This window comes from Pseudorca crassidens, chromosome 5 (assembly GCF_039906515.1).
Source record: "Pseudorca crassidens isolate mPseCra1 chromosome 5, mPseCra1.hap1, whole genome shotgun sequence".
NCBI classification, from domain to species: Eukaryota; Metazoa; Chordata; class Mammalia; order Artiodactyla; family Delphinidae; genus Pseudorca; species Pseudorca crassidens.
The window spans coordinates 147,319,487-147,344,768 of NC_090300.1; the positions used below are offsets into that span (position 1 = coordinate 147,319,487).

Consider the following 25,282-nt stretch of genomic DNA (forward strand, 5'->3'; position numbering starts at 1 on the left):
ATCTTGTTGGGCTGTGAATATGGTTGCTTTTGCACTGGTTCTGCCATGGACTAAGAGGCAGAGTCAACGCCCCTCTTACCAACAGAGCCAGCCTTTCTCTGTGTCTCCCGACATGAGGATGTATCTTCTGGCGGGTATTTTTTGGCCATGCCGCGGCATGTGGGATCTTAGTTCCCTGACCAGGGATGGAACCCGTGCCCCCTGGAGTGGAAGCGTGGAGTCTTAACCACTGGACCTCCAGGGAAGTCCCTGAGGCTGTATCTTAAACAACCGTCTACTCCTTTCCTCCATGCAGTAGCCTTGAAGAAAGAACATGCCCTGTCTGAGGTTTCTGGGAGGACAGCATATCTTCCTTCGCCCTCGCCATCTTATCTGGCTGCCTGGGTCTGTAGAAATCTCTGCAAAGGAAGGGCAGGGGCAAGGAGGAGCCAGGGGTCAGAGGTGGCCGCTGGGCCTGGGGAAGCAGCCCTGGGGCCCAGACGGCAGCAAGGACCCCAGAGACAACAGCGAGCCCCTCATTCAGAAAACCTACCCGAGGCCTCTGTGCCAGCTGCGGCAAGAGCAGGGCAGACAGACACTGGCAAGCTCACCACCGACACTGTGTGGGCCCAGCTCTGTCGCCTTCTGTCACCTTTGTTCTGGAGCTCCTGGCCTGTCCGGTCAGGGACAGCTGGCAGAGACATGAGGGCGGCCAGGCCATGCCAACTGCCAGGCCTCCTTCAGGGCCATGGTCCTCAAATATTGCTTCCACATTCATTAAAGGATTCAAGGGGAAAAAGCGTTTTCTATTTATTAAGTACTCTTGATGTTCAAAACAAAGCATTTGGGGGCTCCCCTGGCGGTCCCGTGGTTGGGACTCCGCGCTTCCTCTGCTGCGGGCATGGGTTCAATTCCCCTGGTCGGGGAATTGAGATCCCCCAAGCTGCAAGGCCAAAAAAAATTTTTTTTGAAATAAAAAAACAAAGCATTCATTACGCGTGATTTTTCTGAGCCAGCCAAGTTCCTGGTCAGCACACTAAACATGTAACATTTAGGTAATCAACGAATCACTGCTTTTCAGTGACCAGGCCACGGATGCGTCTATCTCAGACTTTAGGGCAGCACGCCTCCTTCATGACACGGATCAGGCTGCGTCTTAGGTCAGGTCGGGCGTGAGCCAGACTTGGTGCAGGTGGGTTTTCTTTGTCGGTGGCCCCAGAAAGAGGAGGAAGAGCGTGGGGGAGGGGGGCAAGGACCAGGTGCGCGACAGTGACTGTCATTGAGCTCACTATCTCCGTGGGCTCGACTCGCCACCGGGCCCGCTTGGGAGCCGTGCACCCCACACTGTGAGGTTTGCACATTGATCCCCCAACTCATTGAGGGAGGGCCTGATGGTGTCGGTTTCCCACCACTTCCTGCTCAGGCTGTACTGGAGGCCCCAGCAGGTCCTGGAGGCGGCACCCTACCCATGCCAGGGCCACCCAGCTGCAGGTGAATCAGAGCGAGCTGCGGGCATGGGGCCTGGGGCACTCTACGTGGCTGCTGGAGTCTGAGTCACCACGCAGGCCACTGTGAGCGGAGGATTATGGGGGAAGAGACACACCCGGAGAGCTGGGTTAGCTGACCCCGCCCTTCCTGCTTACCCATGGAGCTTGGTGTCGTTGGAGGCTGGCATTCTGGGCGGCTCAGCCTTCCCGCCCACCACTCTCTGCTGCCCCCGGCCCCTGGTATTAGGTGTGCCAGTAGCTGGCACGAGAGCTGACTTCTGCCACCGGGGAAGAGGGCGGCCCCCTGGTGGAGCAGGTGAAGGGAGGCCGTGTGGGGACCTCCTGCAGGGCGGTCATTCCTGCCCCTGCCTTCTGTCCGCATCCGGCAGGGACCCAGGTGAGGGACCCAGGGAGGTTCGGGCACGGAAAGGCCTCTTGGGGGATAACCTCAGCTTGAAAGGAGAGGGCGAGAATCCAGCCTGTCAGAAAGCCAAGAAAGAAGCAACTGAGCTAAAAATAGGCGCATTGAACAGAATGTCTGGAAATGCCATCCACAGTGCCAGGTTTGATTTCATTGTTGCTAATTATTTAAGTCACATTATGCAGAATAAAACCTGGGAAGAGGATACTGTGTCTAGACAAACAAATGTGGAAAGTGACGCACAAAGCCAGTAACAGTGAACAGTGACCTGAGCCCATTATTGAGACTACGAGGAGGGCAGGTGGGCTGGGGCTTCCGCCCGGTTTGTCCCCCAGCTCTGCCCTTTAACCCGCTGTGCCTCGGGGTCCTCCCGGATAAAATGGGATGAGGTGAGGCGCCACCTCCCGGCGCTGTGGCTTCCGGGAGCTCCCGAGCGCACTCACCGTGTTCCTGGAGAGGCCGAGCACCAGGGGCTGTTCTCTGAGCTGCCACGGGGTGAGCACTTCCTCTGTCTGTTCCTCTACTTCCCCATCTGTGAAATGGAGATAGGAATACCTGTCTCAAGGGTTCTGCGGGAATTAATTGCGTAGCACACATGTTTTGGAGGGGAAAATTCTATCACGATCCCTGCTTTCAGCTGAGAAAATTGAGGCTCAGGAAAAGGGAAGAAAACCAAGTATCCTGCTCAGAATCAGCTACCTAGCCAGCGGCGCAGTGCGGCTCTGTTCTTTTTTGTATACAGTCGGGCTCCTTACAGACAAGTGGAAATGCAGATAAGGTAGAAAAAGGGCGAAGTCACCGCCAGGGCAAGACAGTTGGATGCATTTCCATCCAATCTCTTTTGAAATAGTTTTTCTTTCTTTTTTTTTTTTTTTTTTTTACTTTTATGTAGTGGTGATCATATCACACCTTCATGTTTGTTAAAGACTTTTTTTTTTTTAGTTTTTTAAAAGCCAATGTTTATTCCTTTTAAAAGGCTCCAGAGACTTTAAAAAGGTCCAAAGGCCTTAAAGATATCCAGGTTTCAGATGATAACAGGCAGGCACTGACTGTCGGTTTCTCTGTTGCTAAAGCCTCAGTTTCAACCTGTTTATTTCTATCCCTCCAAGATTCTTCCAGCTGGGGAGTGGCGGATTCCTCCCGACTTTCAGCATACTTCATCAAAGGTACCACGCCAATAAGGAGGGGAAAAACAGTGCTAGTAGCAATCATCATCATGGCGAGGAAGAAAGTTTTATGATCCAGGAATCCACTTTAACAACCAACATTAGGGCTTCCCTGGTGGTGCAGTGGTTGAGAGTCCGCCTGCCGATGCAGGGGACACGGGTTCATGCCCCAGTCCGGGAGGATCCCACATGCTGCGGAGCGGGGGGGGGCCCGTGAGCCATGGCCGCTGAGCCTGCGGGAGAGGCCACAACAGTGAGAGGCCCACGTACCGCAAAAAACAAAAACAATCAACATTATACGATTTTCCAGACTATCATAAACACCTTCTAAACACTATTTTGATGGTGACATAATTGTTCATCAAATAAACACAACATAATTTATATAACATAGTCATTATTATTTATTTTCACTGTTTTCAATTTTTGGCTACTGCCAACAACGCTGCCACGTGTGTTGTTATCCATAAAGCTTTGGGAGAGACTGTTTCCTTAAAGAGATCTAGAAATGGAATTGTTGGGTCAGAGGATGAAAGGGTGCTACTGCTGTTTAAAAAGGTGGCATCTCAGAGAATCCACCGAGGCAGAGAAGCCACTGTCCAGGTGTGCTGGGCTGCTTGCTTTCCCACACCCTCACCTTCCTCAGCCTCCCCCCACCCCCAACCAAGTTTTTATTAATTTAGTAGAAAAAAATTTATATGGCATTTCCTCTATGACTCATGAGGGAGATTAGTTCTCCACATAATCATTACTACTCCTATTTCCCTTTTGTGGACTATTTGCTCCCCTGAGGCTACCATTTAGGGAAGGCTTGCTTAAATGTAATGAAACACCTGCCCCAGAGGCTCAGGACCACTCTGCCTTGCCCTGCCGAGCGCTGCCCGAGGCGATGTTCCTGAACATCTGGTGAGCGAAGGAGGTGCAGTTAGAGGAGCTGGCATGCTGTGGAACGGTAAAAGCAATACACAGTGTACCTGGTGGATTCTTTGGAAACTCGTGTGTTACATCTTGAAAGTCAGTTGAGTTTATCAAACTTCTATTTTGAGACCGTGTAGATTCATACGCAGTTGTATGTAGAGCTCCCATGCACCCTTTATGTAATAGGGAAAAACAAATCTGACTTCATACTGGATCTTTCTTTTACTTTAATCTTTATGTTCTATTGCTTTTGCCACAAGTTAATCAGTAAAAGGATGTTGCCTATAACTTAAGGTAAACATAATGGCCCATCTCTGGGAACCCTGCCTCCCATGCATGAGCTTAAGCTAAAATACCTTTTCTTCAGTTCACCAGAAACACCCTGACCAGGCCCACCTGTAAATGGCTGCAGGAAAGCAGAAATTGACACATCCCCTCCGGGGGTCTGGCTGGAACCAGGAAATATTTGCAACAACTTAGGGCCTTTATAACTTTACCTCCTCACCTCCCCCTCTTTGCTCTATAAAAGAAACTAGCATCCAAACCTGGGCAAGACGGTTCTTTGGGACACTAGTCCACCCTCTCCTCTGTCTGCTGGCTTTCCCAATAAAGTCGCTATTCCTGCCCCAACACCTCATCCCTCAATTTATTGGCCTGTGTGCGGCAAGCAGTACAAGCTTGGACCTGGTAACATTTACCCAGGTTCCCCCAGTGGCAGTGTCTGGTAAAACTCTAGCTCAATATCACATCCGGATGCCGACACTGGTGCCGTCCAGACTCACAACATTCCATGCACACAGGTCCCTCCTGCTGCCCTTTTACAGACACATCCACTCCCTCGTTATCCCCACACGCCCCTTACCCCTTGGCAACCAATAAACTCTTCTCCACATCTATAATTTTGTCATTTCAAGACTGTTCTATAAATGGAATCATATAATACATAACCTTTGGGGGTTAGAGTTTTTTCTTTTTTCTTCTTTTAAAAAAAATATTGGCTGCGTTGGGTCTTCATTGCTGCACGTGGGCTTTCTCTAGTTGCGGTGAGCGGGGGCTCCTCTTCGTTGCGGTGCACGGGTTTCTCATTGCAGTGGCTTCTCTTGTTGCAGAGCACGGGCTCTAGGTGCGCGGGCTTCGTAGCTGCAGCACGCAGGCTCAGTAGTTGCGGCATGCGGGTAAGTAGTTGTGGCTCGCGGGCTTAGTTGCTCCGCAGCATGTGGGATCTTCCCAGACCAGGAATCGAACCCATGTCCCCTGCATTGGCAGGCGGATTCTTAACCACTGTGCCACTAGGGAAGTCCTAGAGTTTTTTCATTCAGCATAATTCTGTCAAGATCCATCCAGGTGGTTGTGTGTATCAGTAGTTCAGTCTTTTTCGTTGCCGCGTGGTCTTTCACAGTACCGATTGACCACACATCGTTTAACCAGTCACCCGTCAAAGGACACCTGGGTGGTTTCCAGTTTCAGCTACCAGTAATAAACCTGCTGTGAACATGTGCTGGCCCACCTTCGGTTTTAGCACAGCCCTCTGTGGAGAGGGCCTGAGCAGTGGGGCAGAGCAAGCCCAGGGCGGTGTTCCCTTAGACAAAGCATCTGCAATATTCCAATACATAATTGAACAGGCTCTCTGCAGCCTGAAGACAATGTAATGGGCTACCAGGAAAGAGCATTTGGGCTCAAGTTCCAGCAACCTTTAAAAAAACAAATGCTGTCTCAGCAGAAAAGGATCTGAAAGAAAGAAGAATGGACATTGATTAATAGAAATAGCATCATTTTCACCAATATTGAAAGGAATTGCTAAGCCAGTATGTATGCTGAATTCAAGCATTTTCTAAATTCCCATGTGAAAAAAATAAATCTCTGATAGGTCTGCTTGGGGGAAAAATAGCCCAGGAGCCCCCTTACTGCCCTTGAGCCAGAGTGTTGCCTGGGATAGAGCGCAAGATCTTCGATCTCCCCTTCCCTCCATCCAGAAAGAAAATTCTTCCAAACAAGAGTTGGCCAGTGGGGCCAGGCCACAGCATTGCCGTGAAGGAAGAATTGTTAGTGTCTGTCTTCTCAGAGTCTCTCTGGACTTAGTTCTCTGTTAGAATAGACTAAAGACGTGGAGACCTGGCCTTGGAGTCTACATTTGGTACCTTCTGTTTCGTATTTTATTTTTGCTATTTGAGAAGATGTAAAGCGATATGTCGTCGTCACTTTAATTTGCATTTCCCAGATACCTGACGGATGCTGAGCATCTTTTCATGTGATAACTGGCCATTCGTGGTTGTCCTCTCTCTCTTTTACCTTTCATTATTTTTGTACGTTGGCCTCACCGCGTGGCACGCGGGATCTAGTTCCCTCAGCAGGGATTGAACCTCTGCCCCCTGCATTGGGAGCGTGAAGTCTTAACCACTGGACAGCCAGGGAAGTCCCTCTTTGTAGGTATTCTACTGAGGTTTTCCTGAGTCTCTCGATCTGCAAGTCCAGAATTCAATGCTTTCCTCAAACTTGTGGATTTCTGCCCTCTGCTCACTGTCTTCCTGGTAAGCCCTGTGGCACCTCATCCAGTGAGTGCTGAGCACAGCTGAGGCCGAGCCTTCCACTGAGCCCCACGCAGACTTCTGGCTCTCATCCGTACCTCCTGCTCTGCTGCCCTGCCTCACAGGCTCCAGCTGTCCTAGACCCTGACCTCTGCCTGCTCACCCAGCCTCCAAGCACAGCGCTGCCCTGTGCACACGCATTTAGCAGCTGTGTTCACACTCAAACTGTTTCACATACATTTACCTTATTTCATTTGCAAAAGTTTCCCCAAACCTACTTTCCTTGCGTAAGAAATGTACATGCAGTTAAAGTAAGGTTTTATTTTGTGGCATTCCCAGAAGGTGCCTACTCCGTGGAAGGCCCTGTGTGGCTGGGTATTGGGGGTGGGGACACGAGTAAAAGGCAGCCCCTAGTTCAAGAATTTTACAGCGTCACGGAGACAGGAAACTAGTGTTGTGGCAATGCAGAGAAAGGTGGTTGCTTCCAACCGCGGGGCAGAGTTTGTGGGAGTCGGCCTCCCAGGTGCGCCTTGAGGAGGACAGTGGTGCTGGAGAGTCTAGGCTGTATTGAGAAGGTATATAATCTTGTTCTACTTCATGGCAGCAATATTACTTCATAAAACCAATGTAACGACAAACACAAGACCAAGAGTGTTGCAAGGGGTAACTGCCATTCGCTCAGTGGTGGGAATTAACCCGGTGTCCTAATGATTCCCCCGAGGCATCAGGCCTCTGGTAGAAATAACAATGCTAGGCTACGGGCGGCAACCCACACAGGTGAGAAATGGACACGCTCGTGTCCACCTGTTGATATCGGTGACTCCCGGGGTCCATGTGTCGGTGTCAGCGACCCCCAGGTGGTCCCCCTGTCCGGATGTCTGAGACCCCCGGGTGGTCCCCGTGTCCGCACGCGGCTGTCAGCGACCCCCGGGTGGTTCCACGGGCTCCGGGTCAGCGACCCCCGGGGCCGTCCTCGACGTCGGGCACTCCTGCGGGCGATGCTTGTGGGCGTCCCGGCTGCCCTCCCCACGCCAGCCCTGTCCGTCCGAGGGCGCCGGCCTGGGGGGCGGTTCCCGGCCGTCCAGTCCCTACGGTAAGGGACCCACAGCGACCCACGTCCGGCCCGCGCGGATTTCGGCCCCGAGACGCGGAGGATACCTCCGCCGACACTCGCGCAGCCGGGATCGCCTTTCCGTCGGAGGACCGAGTCCGCTCGGCGGAAAGGCCTCCCCTTTAAGGCGCGCGCCCCGGAAGCGGTACCACCGCGCGCCGGCACCGGAAGCGGGTGCGGCCGGCGGGCGGCGACGGCGGGCGGCCGGCGACTGCGGGCGGCCGGCTAGGGAGCTACCTCGAGCGGCCGGGCGGGCGTCGCTGTCGCGGTTGCGGCGCCGCTTAGGCTCGGGCTGGCCCGGCGCGGCCTCGGGCTGCCCATGGGGCGCAGGAGGCCGGGCCGGTGACGCCGGACGCCCATGGACGCCCCTGAGGAGCCGGTGCCGCCGGTGATCTACACCATGGAGAACAAGCCCATCGTCACCTGTGAGTGCCCGGCGGCGCGGGAGGGGGCGGCAGCCGCGGCGTGCAGCCCAGCCCAGGTCGCCGGCCCCTCGGCCCCCGCGGGCCGGCCCCCGCGCTCCCGGCCGGGCCGCTTCCTGGAATGGAGGTGTGGCCGGGGCGGCGTCTGCGGCGGGGCCCTGACCCCGCGGGCGACCTCCGACCTCCCCGGGGCCGACCTCGTATCTCTCTCTCCAGGAGGCGATCTCTGACCTCCTCAGGGACGCTCTTCTGGTTGTCCGGCTGCAGTTGGACAGCGCCTGGGGCGCGCCCCGAGGGGGCGCCGCTGTGCGCCCCGTCCGGCTGCAGGCTCGGCAGCTTGCCCCGCTCGGGCCGGTCCTTCCCGGCGGGGACGGTCTCCTCCAGGCGCACTGTTTCCTCCGGTCCCGCAGAGGGTCTCCCGGCTCTGCGAGCGTGGACGAAGTTTGCGTGCGGTTGTCGTGTTTGTTAGGAGACGGGGGTTTGTACTCAGTAACGTGTTAAGTAGTGGAAGACTCAGGAGCCCCGTCGGCCGTGCCCAGCTGCACTTGCCTGGGCACAGCGGCTCTGCCGGGCCGGGACCGCGAACCAGGGCTCTTCCCCGCAGGCCGCTCAGGCACTTCCGAGACGCTGGCACAGAGCAGAAACCCATTTCACAGATGAGGCTGCGAAGGTTCGATGAGCTCACCCACGCTCTGGACCACTGGACTGGTGCCTCTTCATTTTGAGTGTCGGGTTTTTTTTTTTGGCGCCACATTTACTCATCCACAAAGGAATTGTTTTTCTGTTACAGAAAAATTTCCTCTAACTTTTACAACCATAACTTCGGAATTAAATACTTTCAAAAACACTGAGCTTACGGAAAGTGTTGAAACGTTGGCTGACATTTTGATGACTTGCAGACAGGTGTTTCAGACTATTAGGATTTTTGACCTCTGACAGTGTTCTTACCTTCAGTTAATTTTTTCAGATGGTGTTCCACACTTTGAAAGGAAGCACTCTTTCTACAGCAACATCCAGGCAGGCACTTAGCCCTTAGTAGATGGTTCTGTAGGTCTTGAGCTTTCTCTTGTTTCTTTCTCTCTCTTTCTTTTACTCTCCTTGTATGCTTTCTCTTGTCAGATCCCTGAGAAATTGTATATTTAAAGTTGAAGTCTGTTGCTTTATCTTTAGCTGATACACTTTCTCAGGGAAAGGGACAGTGTCACATCTAAATTTGGACACTTGCATAGTTCGAAGCTGTTTTCTCTTTTCACCAGGACAGCTGCAGGTCTTGCTCAAGACTGCACTTTAGTCGAGGGAACAGGTGTGTGTAGAGCTGATCTGGAGGCCCTGCGGTTAATTCCCAGGTGCCTTCTGTACCCTCAGGGAAGAGGAGCCAGGCTGGAGTGGTCTTCCTGTTAGGTTTCAGTGTCTTCCAGACGCTGGAGACTCCTCCCTATGTGCCCTGCACACTGTGAGTGCTGGATCAGTGTTGCCTGTAGAAACATTAACAAGTCTAATTATATCTCATACATACCCCTTAGCTTACATCTCATAGCAGTGTTTCTATGGGCGTTATGTAAATACATATCTGAAGAGAAAGTTCAGCCTTGGGTTGGGTTCAACCTTGACTAAACAGGTAAATCGTTAGCCTAGTAGTGTTTGAGATGTGGGTCTAGTGTTTAGTTTCATACGCGCATGCATGACAGACAGCTAAAGGATAGTTTCCTTTCCTACAGATTTATTGTAAAAGCTATGTTGGTGGAGGTTTTTCCGGTGTTTAAAACTGTTGTCTGTACTGATGGTATCTCTGTTTTAAAAGGCACAACCATTCATTCATTGGAGTCTCAGAAAAGAAAGTGGCTTCAGTAAACTTTCAGAGAAAGTTACCTTAAAAATTTAAAAAGATCCCTTTAAAAGTTAAAGACTTTTTAAGTTTTAGGAAGGCTGACTTCATTTTGGTGTGTCTGGGACTGAAGCTGCGGTAAAGCGCTTGCTGTCCTGGTTTCATGTTATACTTTCTTTATTTTGTTCCATTCTTTCAGCTGCACATGTGTTGAAGGGAGCCGCTAGTGTAAGCAATGTAGACAAAGGTAGTAGGAAAATTGCTTTAAAAAAATCCATCTGGAGGCTCTGCTGTTGTGTACATAGCTCCTTTAGTATGCAGCATTTTAGTTTTCAAAAGTCTGTTTAATACTTTTCCAGCCATTGCACCCTGAGGAGGTCTGTGTTTGTTCATTGTAAAATGAGAGCAGAGTTTGTGCTTGTTTTCAATTTTTTTCATAGGATTTAGAACGTTTTACTTTGAGTGAAAGTGAATTGTGCATCAGGCTTTCTGAGAAGAATGTAGAATGTTACCAGTTCAGGTAAATTTAGGAACTGTTCATTTGTGGCCATGAGAAGAGTGGAAGGTCCCCAGAGGTTAGGGGTAAACAGAATACATCATTCCTTGAAAACCTTGCTAAATTATTTTAATAATATTCTGAAGATACCTAAGAGTTTTAATGGCCTTTAGTCCGTAATTAAAATTTCCCGAAGCTGCTGCCTGACTGCCTCTGGTGCAGAGTGACTACCTCTGTGGAGGATCTGCTTAGACTCCAGGCCTGGTGAAGCTTCTGAATACTGGAGGATGTGTCTGAAATGCACAGGGGTGTCCACCGTGCAGTCTGCGGTGCTAGTGGTGTGATGACATTGGGCGATGAATCACCTGGTCATAGCAATGTGAATACCTGTAGTATAACTGACTAATCATGAAAGATACACAGTGAAACAAACAAATCCGGCAGATCCATTTGATCTAAATTTAAGTTAGAGCTTAGATTTTTTTTTTTCAACCACTGGATCAGTTCTCTGCTTTGGAATAAAGACCGAGGTTTCTGACCCAAGGGTATGTTAGGAAAGAGATGTTCCTTTCCCAGCTATCTCATTAGCAGACAAAGCTATTATAATTCCACTGATTTGTGGCTTTTCTTTATTGGCTGTTGGCATCCTACCTAAGATAGCACATAACTATCTACGTGGAATTGTGTAGTATCTGAAAAACAACAGTGTTCATTCGAATGATCTGTTCTCACCCAGTCACATCGGATGGTGCTGCTTTAATTTTTCTCAATCTCTATATTTAGGGTTCCGGATCTGACATCATGAATTTTCAAAGGGGGGGAAAGGCAACAAAACTGAGCAGATCCGTAATGCTTTTTACCTGGTTGGGTTTTGGTTTTTTCCCCCCTGTAGGTTAAAGTTTTTAAATTTGTACATTGCAATTTTCTATCAAGCGTGAAAGTATGGTGCTTGTGATTTAACCACTTTCAATTTCATTGCCAGAAAAGTAACTTAAAATGCCCTCTTTTTAAACTGATACACATAAATGCGGGTCTTGGTCCATATTGAATCCTTAAGCCAGTAGGGAATCAGCTATTGAGAAGCGGCAGAAGCATTTCTCCTTAGGAAACCGCAGTTCCATGGGGTGTATTTGGAGGGCAGGGACTAAGGCATTAGTATCTGTACTGCCTTTGATTTAGAAATCACTTCAGACTTCCCTCGTGGTCCAGTGGTTAAGAATCCGTCTGCCAGTTCAGGGGACACAGGTTCGATCTCTGGTCTGGGAAGATCCCACGTGGTGCAGAGCAACTAAGTCCGTGCGCCACAACTACTGAGCCTGTGCTCTAGAGTCCAGGAGCCACAACTACTGAGCCCATGCACTTAGAGCCCATGCTCCACAACAAGAGAAGCCACCACAGTGAGAAGCCCGTGCACCGCAACGAAGAGTAGCCCCCGTTCACTGCAACTAGAGAAAGCCCGCGTGCAGCAATGAAGACCCAACACAGCCAAAAATAAAAATAAATAAATAAATATTTAAAAAAAGAAGAAGAAGAAGAAGAAATCGCTTCTACCTGTGCGTGGTTAGAAACAGGCAGGACTTACTGTGTGACTACTTCCTCGTCTGTGAAATAGGGACAGGGATGGTACCAGTCCCAGAGGGCTGACGTGGGGATTGAATGAGTATGTGTAAAGCACTTGGAAGAGTGATGGCTGTGCAGAAAGAATGTCAGCTACTCAGGAGAGACTTCTCAGTTTTCTCTGTTCACGGTGGTCTTAGTGTCTTCAGTAATTTTTTCATGGCACCTCTAGGCTGAAAAGAATATTTAATAATTCCATTTATTAAGTAGTTAGGTTCAAATAATTTTATTAAGTATTATGTCCTAACAGTAGTTATTTGAAAAAAAATACACATAAATTGGAGGAAAATTTTTGTTTCATTCTCAGGTATAACCACAATAACGTATTAGGGGCGGCCACACCTGTTGGGCGCTGCGCAGCTTCTCTAGCCTGGGAATCCGGTTGGACGCCGCTGCTTTGTTTATTTGACTGTGGAGGGGGTGATTCTTGGCCTTTTATTACAGCAGTTACCCTGTTTTGTGATGATAATGATGGCATTGAAAGAACTGTAGCACGAGGTAGTATTGAAACTGATGAACTCAGCTGGGGCCTGGGACATCTTCAGTATTGCTGTTTCCCCTCAAAAATTTGGAACACCCCTTGGGCCCTCTCTGGGTTCGCTGCGGTACCCTGGGCACCTGGGCACACATTTGGGAACCCACGTTACTAGTATGTTAGCCCAGCTCTAGGGTGGTTCAATTGAACCAGTAATTCAGAAGTGAAAAGCTTCCCTTTCCACTTGAACGTCAGCTCGTGTGCCTGATTTACAAGATGTGTTTCTGAAGAGTTTCTAGTAAAGTTTGGTTTATGCAATGAGACTCAGGGGTCTGATTTTTTTTTTTTTTATTTAAGCACTGATGAATCTCTGAAGTAATCAAGCATGGCAGACATAACACATGAGCCGGTCTTTCCCTAGAAAGGAACTGACAGCATGGTGGTTGGTCCACACAACAGGAGGTAGGAAAGGCCACCTTGGTTACCTTTTATTGAAAAGGCCAGTGACTTACGGAAGAATTTTTTGTCTAAAAAAACTTTTTTGCCAGTACGGAGTGGAGTCTCTTTTGCACAACTTGGTGCGTGGTCTCCCAGGGGCTCCCTGTTGATCTCGGGGCCCTCTGCTCTGGCCTGGGGGCTTCGGATCTAGATGACAGACCACGGGAGGGGGACTGCGCAGCCTCAGATTCTCCTGATCACCCCTCTCTCTCACAGTCTCCCTGCTGGCGTTTGCCCACAGTCTTCTGGGCTTTCTCTCCTCCCTTTATATCACCTTTCCTTCTGTCCTTTCCTCCCTTCTGCCCCTGCCTTCAGTCAAATCGTTCCTTTGGAACTGCCCTTAACATGAATTTTAAATGTATTCACAGTATTTTGCACTTAGAGAATATTTGGTTTTTAAATTTAAAATTGATGACCTTGTAGTCATTCCCAACTTCTTTTTTTCTGTCACAACCAACATTCAGTCTACCAGCAAATAGCATTCTGTCTTTGAATTGATCTAGAATTCAGCCCCTTTTCCCCACCTTCACTGCTGCTCCCCCAAACCCCAGCCCCCTTCATCTCTCCCTGGGACCCCAGCAGCCTCCCAGCTGGCCACGCCATTTCCAGCCTGGCCCTTGAAGCTCGTTCTCTCTGGGGTTGAAGGCAGTCTCTCTAAGAAAGAAGTACAGCATGTAATTCCTCTGCTCAGGACCCTCCAGGGGCCACCCACCTTCTCAGCGTAATATTCCCAGACCTTCCCATGGGCTCTGAGACCCTCTGCAGCCTACCGCCCCCTGGCCCCAACACTGGCCTCCTGGCTGTGCCTTTAACCACTTGGTCCCTACAGCCCCTGTTCCCGTGGTGCCCTCATTGCTTTCCTGACCTGCTGGGTGCTTCCCTCCTGCTCCCTGGGCTGCTCATGTGCCACTTCCCAGGCCTGCTTAGGGTTTGGCATCGCGTCGACTTTATTCAGTCTTATTGGCTCAGCACCTGCATGATAGAACATTTGTTTTTTCATGGTTGATTGTTTCTCTTCACCCCTAACCCAGGCTGCCCTCACACTGGAATGTGAGGTTCAGAATTGCGGGAACTTTATCTGTCATGATCACTGCTGTGTTTCTGGCACCTGGACAGTGCTGAGCACGTAGTTAGTGCTCAGTACATATTTGTTGAAGAAATCAAATCAATAAATGAGTAAACACTACTGTAAAGGGAAGACTGTGTTATATGTCATTGAATGCTTCCATAAGGTAGGCGCTTTTGATGGTGTAAAGTTATTTTCTTTCATCAAGATCATTTTGTTAGAATTTGAATCCTGATTACTCAGACTTGTTTTTAGGTAAACTGCTATGCACTTAGTTGTTTTTTTTTTTTCTTTTTGATACTGGGACATTCTCTGTTTGGAGTTTTTGAATTGAGGAAATACATGTTAATCCAGTAAAAGCAAAGCTCAGTGGTATGGTAGGGACCATAATCTTTGACGTGGTCCTTCGGAGTTGTGTTCAGATATGTTTTCTTTACTATAAGTCAATAGAAATTTAGCTATGACCAAAACAAAGCATTCTCAGGTCGATGACTCAGCTTCTGCTGTGGAACATTTAGGATTGAGGGACTGTCAACCTGACATTTGGATGAAGCCTTGAAAGAAGATATAGCTGTAACTCTTTGAAGAGAAACTTTAACCTTAAATGTGTATAAATAAAAGCAGGAATACATTTTCATTATAGAGAATGGAATCTAGAAGTGTAATTGCTGGGCCAGAGGGGGGGCAGTTTACATTTTGAAACCTGCCCCTGAATCACCCTGTGAAAAAGCTGTCCTCTGAGATACACTCTGCCCCACTGGATGGGAGTCATCTTTTTAATCTTTGCCAGTCTGATGGATGACTTTTTCTGCACAGCTTTATTAAGAGCTCTAATCTACATACTATAAAATTAATATCCATTGTACATGTATAGTCCTCTGACTGTTAGTAAATATTCAGAGTGGTGCAGCTATCACCGTAATTCAGTTCTAGAACATTTCCATCACCCCAGGAACTTGTTAGCAGTCAATCTCTGCTCCTATCCCCAGGCCTAGGCAGCCACTAATTTGCTTTCTGTCCCTATAAATTTGCGTTTTATAGACATTTCAAAGAAGTGAATCACGTAATATGCTGTCTTCTGTCCGGCTTCTCTCACTCTGCAGTTTCTGAGGTTCATCCGTGTTGCACCAACTATAATTTGCTCCTTTTTTATTGCTGACTAGTATTCCACCGTGTGGATGGACCACGTCTGGTTTATCCATTCGCCAGTTGATGGACATTTGGATCGTTTCCAGCTTTCTGTCATGAGTAATGCTGCTCTGTACATTTGCATGAGTTGTAAGGTTTCACTGTATTTTCTTGATATATGTCCTTTATCAGATAGATGATTTGCAAATGTTTGGTCCTGATCTTTGGTTGTCTTTCAGTTAATGTATCTTGAAGTACAAACATTTTAAATTTCGATGAAATCCAGTTACCAGTTTTTTTTTTTTCCTATGGATTGTACTTTCAATATCATACCTAAGAACTCTTTGCCCAGCCCAAGGCCATCAGAGTTGTTTTGGTGTTATATACCTGACAATTAGTGAGGTTCTTTTTATGTGTTTACTCGTGCTTGGACCTCTTCTGAATTGCCTGTTCATCTGGGTTCACTTTGACATATGAGAAGTGTGGCCAAAAACATACCTAAAAGATGAATTGGTATAGCACTAGGAAAGATGTACATTCTATTTTTGTATTTTATACCATATGTATTAGTTTTCTAGGGCTGCTGTAACAAATTACCAGAAACTGGATGGCTTGAAACAACAGAAATTTATTCTCTCACCGTTCTGGAGACCAGAAGTTGAAAATCAGAGTATCAGCAAGGCTGTACTCCCTCCCAAGGCTTTTGGGGGGTGGGCGGGGTGGGAATCCTTTCTTGCCTCTTTCCAGCTCCCAGAAATCCTTGGCATTCCTTGGCTTGTAGCCACATCACTCCAGTCTCTTCCTTGTCTTCACACGGCTTTCTCTCTCCCTGGGTTTTCCCTTCTGTCTCTTGTCTGACCTGACAAGTGACCTCTTGTCATTGGACTTAGGTCCCATCCATATATGATTTGGAATGATCTTATTTGAGAGCCTGAGCTTAATCACATCTGTAAAGACGCCTTTTCCAAATAAGGTTCATTCTCAGGTTCTGGGGTGTCAAGACGTGGACAGATCTTTTGGGCGCCCTGTTCAGCTCCTTCATTACAGTGTCTGCACTGGCATTCAGGTGCACGTCGGCCGGCATCCATCGTGTGTCTTTGGTTTTATATCACTTCTTCTGTCCTTGGAGGCTTGTCCTCATTGTGCTCCTGACCAAGGAGCAGTTCCCTGGTATCTGGAATTTTGGGCTTGAGATGTTGATACAAGGTGGGATGATCTCTTAGGAAAAGATGAACGTTTTCTGCAATCTCTCTTTCCCTCTTTTTTCCCCTAGGGAAATAAATGCTTTTGTATTCCTGCACAAGTGTTACGTGATGTTTCATTCCTCAATATTATTTTAGGCCTTTGTTTGCAAAATTTTTAAAAAAGTGAGCAGAGAAATTATGAAGAAACTGACAGTAGCCTTAGAGGTTGGTTTCACCACGGAGTGGGATATGTTTGGAAGTTTTCTTATTTTTAACAGATCTGTTTAGTGTTTGGAAGGTGCTGCATAAGTTTCAGAGCTGAAATTTTAGGTAGAGCCTTGGAACTAACAATAACACCTGTGGTAACAATTTTTACTACATCCGTAGCTCACCGTTTGTAGGCACTCCTAGTCTGGCTGGGTCAGCCCAAAAGTTTCTAGGCATTGAGGTGCACAGTGGGAAGGGCCGTCGGGTCTTTTTGAGGTTGAAGACCCGAGGGCCAATTTCGCTGTGCCTGACCAGGACCCCTCAGTGTCTGGGAGCGTGGCGAGGACCTGCAGCAAGGAGGCGCCTCCTCCGCCCCCACCACCTTACCTAGTGGTCGGGGCGTCAGACGCTGCCCACCCACACGGAAGGGGGGATTGTCCCTGAAATCACCCCTGAGAGAAAGCCTTTGCCAGAGAGTTAAGTAAGATAAAAATATCTCTTCCTTCAGTTCAGCAGTCGAAGAACTGAGTAGGGCAGCCGTACTGGAAAATTTTAGCGTAATCTTACTCATTCTAAAATTAAATTTATACTCTGAGAACTTGACAGCCAGCACCGTCATTGCATCTGCTATAGGATATCCTGTCCTTTGGGGGCCCTGAATTGTCTAGTGTAGAACATGAGGGAGTTGGGCTAGATTTGCTGTCAGCGAAGGTGTACTCAGCATCTCTTCTGTGCCAGGCGCTGTTGCAGGTGCTTGGGTTACACCTGTGAGCAAAGACCCCAGCCCTCTTAGAGCTTACATTCCAGCAAGAGGAGATAGACAGTGTACATACATAGTATATTATGTAATGTAATAGGTGATACGTGCTAGGCCAAAAAGGAGAAAGAGAAAAGGGTAAGAGAAATGGCAGAAGTGTTAACATTTCAAACTTTTTATTACAAAAACTTGCAAATATGTAAAAAGAAATAGAATTGTGTGAAGAAACCTTACAAACCTATCGCTCAACTTCAACAATTGAATGAATGTCAATCTTGCTTCTTTATACCCCCCATTCCTTCCAATCCTATGTTATTTTGAAGCAAATCTTAGGCATCACACATTTATCGGTAAATGTATGTGTTACGGACTGAATATTTGTGCCCGCCCAAATTCATATAGTGATGCCCAAGCCCCTAATGTGGTGGTATTTCTGGGAGGTCATCAGGGTTGGCTTGGGTCATGAGGGTGGGTACCTTATGGTGGGGTCACTGACCTCATAAGAAGAGGAGAGATTGGGGGGCACTTGCGCGCTGCAAGTCAGGAAGGAGAGCCCTCCCTGGGAACACAGTCAGGCACCTTGCACTCCAGCCTCCAGACACGGAGGAAAACAATTGTGTTGTTTAAGCCACTCCATCTGGGTGTTTTGTCATGGCAGCCTGAGCTAAGACAGTATGAGCTCTAAAAGACAAGGACTTCTAAAAAACATAACTGCAAAACTTCTGTGGCATCTACATGAAACAATTCCTTAGCATCAAATATTCAGCGTTTACATCTCCAGCATGTCTGAAGTGTCCTTTTAAAAATTCTTTGAGTTATTTAGTATCCAAATAAGGTTTTGAGATAAATGTCTTGTCTCTCCTGCAATCTTGATTTCCCCCCATCCCTCTTTTGTTCCTTGCAGCTTCTTGAAGAGCCCAGGGGCTGTGTCTTGTGGTCCCCTGCCTGGACTGTGCCAGCTGTGTCCTGTGGTGTCCTTGAACCATCCTCTGTCCTCTGTTTCCTGTAGGGTGTCAGAGCCCGAGTCTGGGTCAGAATGCAGTTTGGATTTTTCTGGCAAGACTTGCACAGGTGGTGGTGTGTTCTTCTGTCAGCAGGCGCAGTAATGTCTGGTGGTCTCTCTTTTTGTGATGTTAGCAGATATTTATTCTCACATCATTAATTCCCTAAGGGTTGCAAAACTGTGCTATTTATTCTAATTTTACCATTTCTTCATTTATTATCTGAAAAGAGTGTGTATTTGTACACACACACGCACACGCACACACGTTTGTTTATGTTATTCGGTTACCCAGTGGTATAGTTTGTATAGGAAAGGCAGACCAAATGCTTGATTCTTCTTTACATAACTTCTCAAAATGAGTTAGTTCACTAGTATTCTTCATTGGTGATCAATTAGCTTTTACTTATTTTTATTTTATTTTTGTAGTATCATTATGAACTTAAGGATTTAAACACACTTGGTTGGTTTCAGTCCATCGCACTTGTTATCCTTACTGATGGGCAGGCTCCCTCTTTGCCAGTGGGCTTGTGAGTGTAGGAATCTTTGTTAGTTTCCTTGCTCTCTGGTATGAGGCAATGTTCCAGACTCATTTTGTGCATTTCCTGTCCTGGACCTGGAGTAGCCATTCTCCAGGGAGCCCTGATTCCTTCTTGTGGGAGATGGTATTCGGAGACCCCAGTCTGTGTGCTTGGGCTTCTGGTTGCTGCTGGGCTTTTTCAGGGGGCAGAGCTAGGAATTTAAAGGCGGAAGCACATCCTGAGTTCACTTTGATCTTTTCAATTCAAATTCAGCACTGCAGGGTTTTATTTAACCGCTCTTTCCTCTATATTTGCTTTCTTCCTGCTCTTTTATATTTTCTTTCTTCCAGTTTTCAGGGATGCTTGGGGATGATAGTGTTAGAGCGAAGTCCTCAGACTGGATCAGAATCCAGTGGAGCGCTCGCTGGAACCTGAGACAAGACCCCACCGCAGAGTTTCTGACTGAGCAGGTATGGGGTGGGGCCTGGGAACCAGCACTTGGAACAAACACCCAGACGATGCTGGCGCTGCAGCTCCAGGGAACTGCTTACTCCACCTTCCACAGCCTCTGAATAACACTTTAACTCTGCCGTCAACGATGTGACTCGTGAAGATAGACCTAAAACTTTTTTAGTAGTTCTTTGTGGCATTTGGATATGTTACCCCACTAGGAATGAATAGTCAAATTTCTACTAACTGCACATATATTTAATAACCTCATTTGTTTTATTTTTTCCTGATATTTTTAGGGAAAGCTTTTTAAAAATTTAATTTGTTTTATAATTATATAAAATACTTACATGCTTCCAAAGGCAAATCTACCAATACGATACATTTAAAACAATCTAGCGTATACCCCTGTCCTCTCTACCGTATCCCTGCCCTTACCTAAATAGTCTCCTTCTATAGGAGACATTCATACATATTTGTATTTCCCTTTCTTAGGTAAGAGATTACAAACTACACACACATTTTTCCCGCTTCGCTTTTTTTCCCTCAGCGTTTCCTGGTGGACATAGCATGTGGAGATCTTTCCCATTGCTTTTTTTTTTTTTTTTTTTTCCGGTACGCGGGCCTCTCACTGATGTGGCCTCTCCCGTTGCAGAGCACAGGCTCAGTGGCCACGGCTCAAGGGCCCAGCCGCTCCGGGGCATGTGGGATCTTCCCGGACCGGGGCACGAACCCGTGTCCCCTGCATCGGCAGGCGGACTCTCAACCACTGAGCCACCAGGGAAGCCCTCCCATTGCTTTTTATAGTCCCCTAGAACTCTGTCATGTCCATGTGCCGTGGTTTATTCCACCGGTCTCCCATCAGTGGAATTTGAATGGTTTCATCTCTTGCTGTTTGACATAGTCTTGCATTGAATAGCCTCGCGTGTGTGTCTGTCTTCTCATTTTCCCTGTGTACCTGTCGGGGTAGAGCGCTGCAAGGATTGCTGGGACTGTGGTAAACACTTAGTCTTGCTAGATGTTTTCAAACCCCTTTCATAATGGCGCGCCTTTTGAAAACTGCAGTTAGACCACATTGAGAAAGAGAGTGGTCTTTGCACAGACCTCAGGGAGATGAAGGGGAAATGCAGGCAGAGAGCGGTTTGGGAACCCTCCTATCCAAAGCCTCAGGTCAGGGGCGTGCCTGGAGCGAGCAAAAGACCTCTTCCTGAACTTGCAAATGCTGTGATTCAAACTGCTACAGTCTTACTGTATTTCCTTCATTTTAACAATGTGTAAACCTTCAAAGGCTGATTCTTCAGTCGTCTCGTATTTTGATGCATTCATCCGATCTTTCTTTTTCTGTTGGAACTCTTCAGTTTTAAGTCTAGTGTGGTGTCCGAGTGCTAGAGAAGCTGACTGCTGTCCCCCTGCTTAGAAGTGTGTACTCAGACCTCCTTAACACTTGGCATGTGTGTTAACTTGTCTTTCAGACTTCGGGACTTTCTATCTTGTGAGTGGTCTCTATGTATTGGTTGTAGTTCCTTTTCTGCAAACTCCCACAGTATGAAACTTGATTAACACTCACACATTGTACTTTGTCCCTTCGGTCACACCTGCGGGGTGGTGACTGTTGCGTAGACTGGGTTCCAGGAGTGAGGGACACAGGGTGGGGCAGGGGAGCAGGTGTGTCTGTCACAGTCAGGCTCGGGGGAAAGCTGGATGGAGCAGCCTAACATGAAAGCTAGTGATGACACGGCAGGGTGTGCTGAGTTGTGATTTAAAATCACCGTTATTTTGGAAGGCCTGACGCAGGGGATCTGTGACAACTGACGACCAAGCGTAGGCGATTCCCATCATGTCGACTGGAGGAATTACTTTTCTTTAAACTTGGCCTCTGCGACTCGGAGCTGTGGGAGGGTTCATTTGCTTTTCTTCTCAGTATCCACCTTGCAGTAAAGGGAGCGCAGTGTTTATGTGTAGAAATGGGCCATCAGTTGCCTGGTCATTTTCGGGCACAGGCCAAACCTTAATTTCTATTAATCCTTGCAGAATCTGGATACCATCTGGGTCTTTTTTGTTCTTTCTTGTTAGCCTTCACTCCGTGCCCCCACCCCCAAATGTGAAAGCCTTTCACGTACAGATACTCTAGGAAGACCCCTGGGGAGGGCTTCCGTATTCCAGGAGTACACATTTGATAATAGTTTTCCCCATGAAAGAGCTACCAATTTGAGGCATTAATTCACTTTTATTACCACATTGACACTACACATAAATTATGGCAAGTACGTTTTACATATTATTGAATAGGCTGCAATGACTTCCCAGTTTGTGACTTTGGACTTTTTTTTTGTCCATTTGAAGGTCTGTTGTACTAGAAGCTGTTGAGGAGAAATTAAGGAACGTACGGTCTGAGAGTGAGCGCACGTGTGCTTAGGGTTAAAGACAGTGCCCTCCTTAACACTTCTTGTTTTCAAATAGGAGTCAGCTGGCTAACAGTGAAGTGTAGCTTTATTTTGTTAACAGCGTACTTAAAGAATGGCTGTTTTTTTTTTTTTTTTTTTTTCTTTTGCGGTATGCGGACCTCTCACTGCTGTGGCCTCTCCCGTTGCAGAGCACAGGCTCCGGACGCGCAGGCTCAGCGGCCATGGCTCACGGGCCCAGCCGCTCCGCGGCATGTGGGATCTTCCCGGACCGGGGCACGAACCCGCGTCCCCTGCATCCGCAGGCGGACTCTCAACCACTGCGCCACCAGGGAAGCCCCTGATCCTTTCATACGTTTGTGTTAGGACCGTCACAGTTTGTATGTTTAAGTATTGGTAACAGTCGAATGCCAGTGACAGAAAGGTGCACTCTTGTTGGTGGAAGGTCTTCTGGAACCTGTGTTTTCAGCCAAGCTGTGTCAACACAGCCACTTCAGATTCCTTGGGAAACAGTAAAATGAGGAAACAGAGAAGCACCTCATAGCGGCAGCCAGGAATGCTGAGTTCAGAGCGGGCTGCCCGGTGCGGCTTGGCCCAGCTCTGGTGCTTGGGAGCCGCTTGACTCAGCTGGGTGGGCCGGTGCTGGGGGCCTGGGCCTCCACGTGTGGGGTGGCCCTCGGTCCCGGGGTTGCTGTGAGGGCTCAGGGCACCTGTGCAGAGTGCTGTCCGAGAATGCACGGTAAACAGATGGGCCCTCTTTTAACTTTTGTTAGCTAGTTCTCTCTCTATAGTTTAGCACATCCTCCCGGATCATCAGATCAGATTACATAGGTTTTTTTGGGGGGGGGGCGGGGGGCAGCAGCGCAAATCAAATGCTTTTATTTTTCCCTTTTAAGTCTGTCATGGACCTTCCATAGTTGTGTCAGTTTTTTGCGGCTGCTGTAACAAATTACGTAGATTTTGTGCCTTAAAGTAACATAGAGATATTCTCTCAGAGCTCTGGAGACCAGAAGGCTGACGTGGGTCTCCTTAGGTTAAAATCAAACTGTGGGCAGGGCTGATCCTTCCCGAGGCTCCAGGGGAGAATCCGTTTCCTGCCTTTTCTGGCTTCTAGAGGTGCCCACGTCCTTGGCTGTCTGGGCCCTTCCGCCTTCAAAGCCAGTGACACCAGTTCAGTCTTTCTCGTGATGCCATCTCTTTGGTTGTGGCTCTTCCGCCTCCCTCTTCCCTTGTGAGTACAATGGGCCTGTCCAGTAATCCAGGATCATCTCTTTAAGGTCAGCTGACTAGCAGCCTTAATCCACCTGCAGCCTTAATTCTCCTTCGCCATGTAATGTAACATGTTCCCAGGCCCCAGGGAGTAGGCCAGTTACATAGATTTCCAACTGCCCGTAACATGTGTCTGGGAGAGAAGCATTGGAAGTAATGATTCTATAAGTATGGAAACCCTGTGTCTTTCCCAAATGAGAGGTGGCTTTTTTCAGTTTCCCCTGAGGCATAATTGGTAGCTCTGGAGCATTCAAACCACATTTGGTAACTTACGCTACTTTTTCTGCAGACTGTTTAGTGCCAAATTCAATCTTATGTCATAACCAAGTGCTAAAATCTTTTAAAAATTATTACATAAACATTATAGGAACATTAGCAACAACGAATGTATGACTTTTTGAACGTAGATACATTTTTCTTCTAGATTAAGAGATTATGTGCCTTTATTTTAGTCTAGTTTAGACATCGCACATTCCTGAGATGCAGACTGTGAGCCCCTCTGTAATCTCCTCCCGCTAATGGAACCACTTTGCACGGTTTGGTTTGGATGTAGATTTTCAGGAGGATGAAGCATTCACTGCTTGTTTATCTGCGGGAGGCATTTTCACACAGAGCAGGACTGTGGACTCAGTTCTCTGCTCTTTAAGTATCAACGTAAGACTGATTCTGTTCTGTTTGCAATTGACTGTTAAGAATTGAAAATCTGAATTTTAGAAATGCTTTGACACTAAGTAACTTTGTGGATTTGCAGTTCTAGTGGACCCTAAAATAAAAGTTTTGTGCATAAAATGATTGAAAGTTTTCATTGCTCTTTAGGATGGTGAAGGGTGCAACAGATGATGTGTGACTGACAGTTTGTGACTGGCCCTGGCCACGGCCGGCCGAGGTGGGTCTGACGCATCCTCACGGGTCTGTCTGGGCCTGTTACTCAGCTTTGCTTAGACTCGCATCTTAGTGATAGCATCTTGGGTCTGAAAGACTGTCTAGCCTACACGTTTCTATTTTTAGTTATAATCGACTTCTTTGAAAATTAGAGTTGTTTCAAAAATAACCAGCTTTTTACTGTTTTGGTGTTGGTCATCTGGCATCCAAATGAGGGAATTCCCTGGCGGTCCAGTGGTGAGGACTCGGCGCTTTCACTGCTGTGGCCCGGGTTCAATCCCTGGTCGGGGAGCTAAGACCCCACAAGCCGCACAGCGTGGCCAAAAATAAACAAATAAATAAAATCTGAATGATATATCTTTATCTGTAGTTATTTATGTTTCTTTGGACACGTGTTAGTGTCTTTTTACGCTGGTAAAAGTTTACTACTTTATAATTGTCCTTCTGTTTTAAAAATTTTAAGAAAATATTAAGCTGAGTTTGTTGAAATATGATCCATTTATGCTTAAGTCACTGAAATCTTTCTGAATTCTTCCCCCCGCCCCGTGTTTAATTAGTTCTTATCTGCTTTTAAGAAAGAAAGTTTAAAATTACATGATTAATACATGAATATATGCTTCTAAAAATCTCAGAGCATGCAGTCATAATTCAGGAAATAGCGAAGGTCTGCATCAGTCATCTGACTGCATGGAACAGCAAATCTAATCACAACTGGCGTAAGTAAGAAAACAGGTTCAGATAATCAGAAACCCGGGGCTCTGCCCCCCTTTCTTGGGGAGCGTCTGAGCTGGGCTCTCCTCAGCCTTTGGGCTTAGGCCCAGCCTGGGGTCGGGTGCCAGCAAGCCTGGGCACCATCCAGACGGAGTGCCTGCGTCCCTCTGCAGAGCAAGGCCACTGTCCCCTGATGTTTCCCTTTACGTTTGAGTGGCCCCTCTGCCTGTCATCAGCCATTGCTCCTGCCTGGGTGCTGCCACGCGCCGGTGCTGATGGTCCGCAGACGCCCCTGGAGCCGCCTGTGGGTGCCCTGACTTGCCCCATCCTCATATCCACGTGTCCCCAAGTGAGTGACGAGACGCACACACACACACAGGGAGAGAGATTTATATTGGGTTGGCTGAAAGGTTCGTTCCGTTTTTTCCCATAAGATGGCTCTGGTAGCGCCTAGTTGTCTTTAACTTCATTTGAAACAATTTGGTAAGATTGTATTGACAGCTGTCATATCGGCATGCATTTAAAAAAAAAACTTACCAAAATTGGTGAATTTTTGTGTAGCCATTTTAATATCGAAGGTGGAAGAAAAAGAGCACTTTCGGCATATTATGCTAGATTATTTCAAGAAAGGTAAAAACGCAACTGAAAACACAAAAAAAGATTTGTGCAGCGTATGGAGAAGGTGCCGTGACTGATCGAAATGCCAAAAGTGGTTTGCGAGGTTTCGCGCTGGAGATTTCTCACTGGACGCTGCTCCACGGTCGG

The 25,282-nt window shown here is 47.7% G+C and overlaps 1 protein-coding gene and 1 long non-coding RNA gene across 4 annotated transcripts in view; one reads left to right on the top strand and one right to left on the bottom strand.

The window, feature by feature from the left end:
- Positions 1-1,930: 1,930 nt before the first annotated feature.
- On the bottom strand, positions 1,931-6,755 carry LOC137225516 (uncharacterized). Its single transcript, XR_010943885.1, has 3 exons — positions 6,741-6,755; positions 2,331-5,699; positions 1,931-1,945 (listed from the first exon to the last, which is right to left on the bottom strand). It is a non-coding gene; the product is annotated as an uncharacterized lncRNA (long non-coding RNA).
- Positions 6,756-7,819: 1,064 nt separating this feature from the next.
- Positions 7,820-25,282, top strand: part of TRAPPC10 (trafficking protein particle complex subunit 10) — a 91,549-nt gene continuing 74,086 nt past the window's right edge. For all 3 annotated transcript variants that reach the window (XM_067739619.1, XM_067739621.1, XM_067739620.1), the window contains exon 1: positions 7,820-8,032. In XM_067739619.1, the coding sequence (XP_067595720.1) occupies positions 7,966-8,032 (67 nt within the window). In that variant the 5' untranslated portion in view covers positions 7,820-7,965. The remainder of the gene's footprint in view (positions 8,033-25,282) is intronic.